The sequence below is a fragment of the Puntigrus tetrazona genome, chromosome 12, assembly GCF_018831695.1.
Source record: "Puntigrus tetrazona isolate hp1 chromosome 12, ASM1883169v1, whole genome shotgun sequence".
Classification (NCBI taxonomy): Eukaryota; Metazoa; Chordata; class Actinopteri; order Cypriniformes; family Cyprinidae; genus Puntigrus; species Puntigrus tetrazona.
Window position 1 is genome coordinate 3,004,127 of NC_056710.1, and position 9,061 is coordinate 3,013,187.

At 39.5% G+C, this 9,061-nt stretch overlaps 1 protein-coding gene across 3 annotated transcripts in view; it reads right to left on the bottom strand.

The window, feature by feature from the left end:
* Nucleotides 1-302: 302 nt before the first annotated feature.
* The window catches only part of LOC122355866 (glutamate receptor ionotropic, delta-1-like), a 78,925-nt gene continuing 70,166 nt past the window's right edge, over nucleotides 303-9,061 (bottom strand). Inside the window, exons 14-16 of one of the 3 annotated variants that reach the window (XM_043254449.1) lie at nucleotides 6,769-6,935; nucleotides 4,982-5,222; nucleotides 303-1,604 (exon numbers count right to left, since the gene is read on the bottom strand). In XM_043254449.1, the coding sequence (XP_043110384.1) occupies nucleotides 1,191-1,604; nucleotides 4,982-5,222; nucleotides 6,769-6,935 (822 nt within the window). In that variant the 3' untranslated portion in view covers nucleotides 303-1,190. Of the gene's footprint in view, nucleotides 1,605-3,358; nucleotides 3,474-4,837; nucleotides 5,223-6,768; nucleotides 6,936-9,061 lie in introns of those variants that run through there. The other 2 variants (XM_043254446.1, XM_043254447.1) reach the window with 2 other exon arrangements.

Sequence of the window (9,061 nt, forward strand, 5' to 3'; positions counted from 1 at the left end):
TTTCAATATAGTTTTAAATGTAACCTATCCATGTTGAATGTTTTCAGCCATTCCTCCGGTCTTTGGAGTAATTTTAATATGCTGATTTGATGCTCAAGAGAAACATTTATTATTAATGTGGAAAAGTTTATATTTTTGTTTCTGTAAACATGATTGTTTTTTTTTATTAAAAACAACTCCCCAATCTTTTAACCTATCAGGCATTTATAAATGAACCTATTTTAATAGACTTAGTTTATTGTTGAACTTTACCTTATTTTAGTTTTTTAAAATGATAATCATACCAATGAACACTAAATGAAAAGATTTGATGCAAAAGAGTTTATTTTATAACCAAAAGAATCTCAAACACCATGGTGATTTTCTTCCAACATGTTAAAATCACTACTGGTTTCAGGAACAAGATAAATTTAATTTTCTACAACATAGTTAATATTGATATGTTTATATTTTGCTCTCTATTCAGAGTACACTTTAAAAAGACTCAAATGCAGCCATTACATATGAGTACGCAGAATTTCAGGTACATATAATGTACATATGTCTTTTTTATAATGTATTTGATATTAAAGGCGAGTGTTGTGTATGTTGTTCTACAGATGATTTTGCCATACACACTGAGATTATATGATGAAGAGCTGCTACTAAAACTTTGTTCCCTGGGATCAAATGTTACGTGAGCGGTGCCTCCACAAACCTGCGGTTTCTTTGATTCATTTCTCTTTAAAGCTTTTTATATTAAACAAAAAAATTAGTAGATCAAAAGATTTACAGATTGTTTCTCTTTCACTTGTTTTCTCCCCGTCTCTTCTCCTTCAAATAAAAATCTTTAAACGTGGCACTTAGAAAACATCCACAAGGAATTCTCATTTTTATTTTAGAACAAAATTTACAAAGCCATTCAAACAGTCTGTATTGTAGGTAATTACTTCTTTTAAACTCAACTTCAAAAAAATCATGAATATTCAAAATACACTTTGACTTCACTGCTGTCTCTCGTTATATACAAATATGTACAGGCAAGGAAAGTCAGCGTCTCACAGTCGTATGTATCTGTACTGAAAAAAAGAGAGATCTCCATAGCTGTTTGTATGTATGTAATTGTATAAATGCAACCAGACCTGGTCCAAACACGGTTTTTGTGATTGGCTGCTTGGCAAGAAGTCTTTAGAACGCTCAGACCGCTCGTCTCAAATAGAGGTCCCATGGCTTGGATCAATGGCTTCTGGGATGGGTCCCCCGGGCACTGCCTGGTAAGAGATGGGCATAGGTGTCTTTACGGGGCTCTGGCGGAAAAGGCCTCCGTTGGGCGCCCGGTGTTTGCAGCGCATGGAGGGTGGCAGAGTGGAACTGCTGAGAGGGAGGGGAAGGCTCCGTCCGGGCACGCGGCCGACCCCAGGACCCTCCTGGAGGAAGGAAGTCACGGACAGGCCCCCAGGGGGGAAATCTCTCATGACTTCCTGGGAGCTCTGCTGTGGACGCATGCTGCCCATGTCCAGGGCAGAGATCTCCAGAGACTGACCCGGCAGCTGCTTGTGCGCCAGATCGTCCTCCATCAGCCCACTCAAACGCTGGTGAACCTGCTCCAGATTCACCTCTTTGTCCTGGGAACGACAAAAGAAAGGGGGAGAGATTGAGCCCGAATCCAAGGCGAGGGGAAAGATGAAAGGGCGGGAATTGATTTGCGGGGTGAAAAACAGCTAAAAAGAAAGAAAGAAGAAGCGAGAAATGAAAAGTGGACGGGCACTGGAGCAAGAACAGATGTGAATGAAAAGAACGTGGATGTGCGTGCAATCTTTCAGAAATGAGCAGAAGGTGTTTACAGAAGGGCTCCAACAATCACATCAGCTCTGATTAATGATACCAATTACACAACGTACTACTGACAGCACCAAATAATCTCATAAAAATAAAATCAAATCCATCTCTTCTCCCACCCGCTCCAGCAAAGCAAGCAAAAAGGTCTGAACTGCTGAAAAAAGCTTCATATCCGAAAAGTTGCCAAATGAAAGAAATCAATGATGCAAATGAGAGCGAGCGCTGGGAAACATGGGCCATAAATTGAATTGCAAACACATGCTTTGGAGCTTCAATGTTTCGGGCTTATTTCGGAGGAGCCTTGAAAGGGGTATTTCTTCATTCTTTGATACGCAGTGCCGTGAAATAGCTTCGGTCATGCGCCAGTGATGCTGAGGCGTGCCACTTAATGAAAGAATCAAGCCAACATTAACAGGCTGCTAACTGCTTACATTTTTTCCCACACAGTCATTTAATTCGCATGCCATGCATCCTCCATAAGAGAGTGAGGAGGGTGAACTCGATACAGTGAAGAATTCATTTAACACTGATAACCGTTACATCCAGGACTACTCTGTTAATAACTCTTCTTCTTCACTGTTTTGTACAAGCCAGTTCAGTAATGCATCCTTTCCATTTTATCGGAATAGTTCAAAATTTAATTCCGCCATTTACTCACTCTCATGTTGTTTCAAAGCTGCATCACGACTTGGGCCCCCATTGACTTTAATTATACAGGCGAAAACAAGCTATAAAAAAAAATCTTCTTTTGTGTTTTTGTTAGTGACTGAATTTTTACTTTCGGGTGAACTGGTCCTTTAACTCAATCGCAGAGGTCTTAGGTCTCTAGCCCGGTCGATACAAAGCGAATCAGCTGTATATTCTACAGTTTTGTACCGCTTATGGGTAATTAGAGGTGTCACATTATGAGACTATGTTTCTGAGTCATAAGATCAATGAAGAGATAATTACTGCAGAGCTCATGCAGCTGTAGAAGAAAGTCTGAATGTGGCTCTAATTAAAAATGCATTAATTCGCCATTAAAATACACCCAATTTGGGGCACTTACAGCCGTGACAAACAACACAACTGGAGGCCAATCTCCTTTTGGATTCCAGATTGCAATATTTTGGGACATCAGTGTGGCCGCTGAATGGGTGATCTGATGGATGACAAACAGATGATGAATTTGATGAGTATGTGGAGCGAAATGGAGAGGCACACAATGGGATTCCTGTTAGTGCTGCTTTGGCAAAGAGACTCCATGAATAAAATCATCACTCTAAACAGAAAGTACTTATTAATCTACACAATATGGATGAATTAATTGGTCTAACTCTGCCTGGGTCTCTGTGATCAGTTAGTTCTCTTTGGATGAGTGAATCATAATTACCGCTCCACCCACATCCTCATATATAATCTGATTGATTTGGAGCCCTAACCCGCTCCAGGAGGACGCTTGTCCTTCCTCTCAATGACTCTACATTATCAAGCCCTGTTCACCCCACTGACAGGTATCCCTGCTCAGGTCTCGGCTGACCTGTGTAAAAAGCCTGCGTGTCTTCCCAGTCTCTTTCTCTCTCTGGCCAAACGTCCCGTGCGCATCCTGCAGCAGTTGCAATTTCATTATATGCCAATGACCCAGACGCCATCTCCAGAGTGCAGCCCTTAGTGTCCTGTATGAGACCATAGAGAACCCGTGACTGCCTGGACATTGGCATATAATTGCAATAAGAAGACACAGAGAGGGATATAAAACGTAAAATGTGTCAAGTTGGTTATCGTGTGGTTCTTATTGCTTGCCAGAGCTCCAATGACTCGCTTCTTACAGTGTATCATAAACCAAACAAAACCATACATAAAAGAAACACTCAAGTTGTACAGGCATATGGCAGACTGAGCACCTTAAAGCGAGAACAAGGTGTTGGTTGGTGAAAGCAATATAGTTTGAAAGCTAGTAAAAAATTCTTATCTCTTTATGTGTTATTAATTTAAATCACATTTAAGTCACATTTCAAGCAGTTGTCTGTAATGTCTGTAAAATTTTATATCACGTTATCGACAATCAACGTTCCCCAACTATAATATGTGGTTTATGAGCTGTTGCTCTCACCAATATGCTTGCCTCGGCTCAAGATATCACCAAAGGGAAAAGAGAGAAGGAGAGGAGACAAGGACGGAAGAGTAACTGTAGAACACTTGAACATAAGTCAATAAGTCACTGGCTTTCTCATTGCACACACTTTAGTTTAGGGATCCAGGTACAACCTTTGCCCTAACAACCTAGCAGAAGCAGCAGAAGTAGTAGGCTATAATTGACTGATATTGCAAATTGGGGACGTTCGTATGCAGAAAGCTACTTGGAAACAGCAATATTTGTAGTTGCCCATAACACAGAGCTAATGGGTTTAAATACGAAAACTATCATCTCCACTTATAGGGATAGTACATCCAAACAAAGAAAATTCTGTTCATCATTTTCTGTGGTTCCAAACTCATGAATTCCTTTCTTCTGTGAAACACAAAAGAAGCTATGTAGAAGAATGTTTTAGCTGATTGTGGCCATGATAATAGGCACTAAAACTTTCAAGTCACAAATCAAACTACAAACTACTAAAGAACTTTTTACAAATTTCATGTACATTTGAGTATAACATTATCAAAGAAAAAAAAGTATAAATAAATTGAAGAATGGTGTTTTACTGGAAGATCAGAGATCCTAATAGAAATAAATAAACATTCACCCCATAAGATCAATAATATTAAAATAGATATGGTGAATTTATATTAAATGTCAACTTTAAACATTCTTCAAAATTTCTTTTGTGTTCCGTAGAAGACAATTCATATGGAATTGGAACAACATGAGAGTGAGTAAATGATGACTGTTTTTAATTTTTGGGTAGACTATCCCTTTCAATAATCAAAGATTTGATCTATTTTTTCTTAAGTGGCTCCCTCCCCCCTTCACCCTTCCCTCTTGCCTTCTCTTTGGCAACACTTCAGCAAATGGGAGGCAGTAAGTTCTTAATAGTCACACCTATAGCTGGGTGTACTGGAGCTCGACTAAATCGGGGCTTGCGTCAGTGGCGTCTGGATCCATAAAGTAGAGTGTGGCAGTGGCTGTACAGTCCTGGGCGCGGTGGGCAGGGGTTGGCCGTAGTTTGGCCGCCTGTGGGGTCACCTCTTTGGGCTGTGCCCGCTGACAGCGTGGCCCGTTCCACCATGACTCCAGAGCGGCCACCAGGCAGGCCAGGAGCAGCCCTGCCGCTAGGATGCAAAAGACCCCAGCAAAGCTGTGCAGTCTCAGGGCACGGCCCTCCGGCTGGGGCTCCGCGTGCTTGTCCAGGTCGCAGCGACCTTTGCGTGGCCACCACTTCTGCTTTAGTATGTCAAGGTCTCCTTTCTCCTGCAGGTCAAGGATCCTGAAGTGAAAACAAATGGATTGTTAAGAGGGCTGAGCTACAAATCTGTCATTACTTTCATCTGAAGGACAAAAATAATAATAAAAAAAAAACATACTGAAATGATTGGTTTTGCCTGTTCTTGTTCTACTTGTTGTACATTTTAGCACAAGAGGAATGTCCAGAACAAAATATGGTGATTATGAGACAAATAACCTGGTGATTATGAGACAAATAACAGGGTTGGATAAAATAATGGGAACATTTGAGAAATAAGCAATATGGGGTTTTACTGCATTTTGCATTTTAAACAGCTTCCAGATGTCTTGGAATAGATTCATACACATTTTTCCATTTTGTTTATAATCTGTCAGTTGCTTTAGATGTTGAAGTTCATCCTGGTGTTCCAGCTGTACAGGTTTTGTGATCATGACAACATCTTTGGCATTTTTATATTGGTACCTGTGATTAATGCTTCAGCAATTGCAGCTCTTTCATGGATGCTGTCTTTGTGAAGTGGCTTTTTCTGGCCTTCAAGGTGAATGCTGATGTTTTATGTCCCATTGCTGCAATAGTCATGTATTTTGTTTACACACAATTTTGTCCAAACCCTGTATAACATTAACTGGCCATGAAGCATGACCAAGAACAAATGATGGAAAAATAAAATACTTATGGTTTTCAAATGTAAAAAGTGAGGTAATTATCTTCTCAATATAAAAAAGGAGATAAAAGTTTTTTTTAAATAGTGTTGACAAACTTTGTAAATCACAAAAAAAAAAAAACACTTCGGCAGTGGCAATGAACATTTGGTCTTTTATAGAGCTTATTAATTAGCTTTCTCTTTATTCCTTGACAGGTTTTCATAGTAGTTATACATTTCAATGCAGCAGACGTTCAGAAAGCGGACGCGATTGTAAAGAATCCAGAGGAAAAGGTCAATAACTAATGATAGCAACGGAAATGTCAAAGGTTGAAAAATAAAGTCTGTTCAACTGCAATTGTCCTGGGTATTAATTTAAAACATGTTTGATTCTAATTCCCCATAACAGGCCAAAAGGTGATTGTAGAGAATCCGTCATGAAAATGCATTTCGATGCCCCGATGTTCCTGATATGTGAATTATTAATTGCCGGCGAGCTTACCTCCCTAAAGCTAATTAGTATGTGAGCGGAGCATCGGTACGAGCTGAAAATATGAATGCAAATTATAGTCAAACAAATGAAGGGCTGCAGGGTGAGGTGCTTTAAAGCCAGTGGAGAGAAGAAAGGATGGGTGGGAATGAAGATAAATGCGCAAAGAAGCAGACACTGGTGATTCAACACGATTCATGGGTTCTCCGGCAAGACTGCGTCTGCCAAGGAAATAAATGTAATGTAAATGAGAGAAAGGACAGATGATGAAAGAAAAAGGGAAACAATCCATCACAGTCATGCAGTGTGATGTTTGCGAAGCTTTGGAGCTTGATATTGACTCGAAATGATTGAAACGATGGTGTCTATCCTTCAGCCAGTTTAACGACTTGTATCGTTCTTTCTGATCATATCGCACATATACACTCGCTCACTTCTGCGAGAAGAGATCTCTGTAGGGGCTGCCGTGCTGCAGAGCCAGGCCATATCCTTTGCTGCTCATGCTGTTTCCTGTGACCACCAGCGTACAATCATCATCTGTCAGAGCGGCATACTCTAACACTGCCATGTCCCACAGGAAGGCATACGGATCCCGCTTCACCTGAGAGAAACCACACACACACACACACAAACACACACACACGATACAATGTTTAATTTGCCCATGTATGGCTGAACATTTTGTGTTTTTGATAATACACACATCTGGAGGTTATCTTGAGATGGAGAGCTTCTCCTTTCAGTCACTCAGTTCTTGTCAGACAGGTCACAGACATCATTCAAAATGAAAGATGTTTATATTTCACTGAAAGTCATGAGATGGCTTTGAACTTGTTTCTTCTCTGGAAACTAGCCTCCCCCGCTTTCTTTTTCAAGAGATTTCACTGTCTCTTGGGAAAATGGCTTTCCCTCCCTTCCCCCACCACACGAAATAAAGCAGCACACGCGTCCGCTTTCCTTTCTGTTTCTTTTAAACTCAGGCTCTATCGCTACTACACAGTCATGACAAACTTTCATATGACAAGTACAAAGGGAAAAAAAAAGGATGTCAAAGAAGAAATGACAAAGAAGCTATACTGTCTCCTGGCTCTTCCATATAAACATGAAATTTTCCCTATCTCTTTTTAAAGTGCTACAAATATCTGTCACTGCCTGAAGTGATATTTACAATTTGTCTTTCAAGTGCACATCCATTAGTAGGATTTGGATACTCTCAACCTATTAAAGCATTGATAGCAAGTCTTTCAAATGTATACAAGTGGAATGTATTTTAAAATGTAATTTATTCCTGAGATGACAAAGCTGACTTTTCAGCTGCTATTTTCTTTCAGTGTCACATGATCCTTCAGAAATTATTCTAACATGCTGATTTGATGGCTAGTTATTATCAATTATTATTGGGGCTTAGTCATTACTAATAGTTCCTAATTACTAATGATGTTTTTGCTGTTTTTGGGGGGATTCTTTGATGAGCAGAAATAAAAAAAAAAACTGCAATTACATTTCAAATAGAAAACTTGTTACATAAATGTACTTTCACTTAATTTAATGCTAACAACTAAACTGTAGTGTGGCATAGCTTCAAAATGTTCCTTAGCAAATGTAAAATTTTATTTTGCAAAAAGCATTTTAGGGGGGAAAATACATCAAATCAGAAACATTCTACAGTGACAAATGTCCATATACTACTGGACATTGTTAGCAAAAAAATGATACTAGTGAGGGTGTGAAATGTTTGCTGTGAGAGAATTTATTTTCTAGTCCACCGGGACAAAAGTGACCACAGTTGAAGAAACACTAGTATATATGTGAATCTGTTGGGCAATTACTGGCAGTTAAACACTTCAGCATGGATGGCCTGACAATAGCATTATTCAACACTATCCAATGTGCGGGGGTGCAACCGTACAGGCCTCAATTTCTCTGTGTCTTATCTCTTTTCATTATTCTGCTTAAGAAATCAATTCGGAGCCTGCTGAATTGTTAACTTAATAGCCAGTTATGTAACTGGGCTGAAAAACTCTCATAAAGAAATTCATGGTTTGGTGATGTCTCCTGCAAATAGCATGCCGGTGGATATGTGACAATAAGATGAGCTATGAAATTCAATAGCTGCAATTTTTTAAAGTTTTATTAAAGGGCTTGATGTGGATATCAAGCGTCTTAAACATTCTCTTGGCATCAGCAACAGTTTGTATACAAAGTGAAAGTTTTACCAAAAAAAGCACAGATAAATGAATGCACTCAGCAGCATATGAATAATTTTTATGACTTGCGCAATATGGATGGATATAGCAATGTCTGAGCTATGAATATTTTTCTTGATAGTCTAAGGCAGTTTTCTCATGTTTTCTATCCGACTTGCATGCTACATTTCCCTTTCTCTTTTTAATGATGCAAGATGCCAGAATTGTCCTGTTTCAATCCTAAACAGACTGCAATTTACTGCTGGGCTCTTTTTGTGTTCTGTGAGATATGCTTTGGATTACAATGAGCTACAGATAGCCAGCCAGCCTCATGAACATGGTCTAGTGCAAAGAAAAGCTCTTACTAGTACCACGGACACCTTTTATGAACTACTGTACAGCAGAAATTCAGAACCACGGACAGCTCTCCACTCTGATTAACATGATTGGTGCAGATTTGAAAGGATTGAGCTTTTCAGTTTAATAATAGCTCCTCTTAGTCTGTTTCATGTGCTGTGTGTGTGTGTGTGTGTGTGTGTAT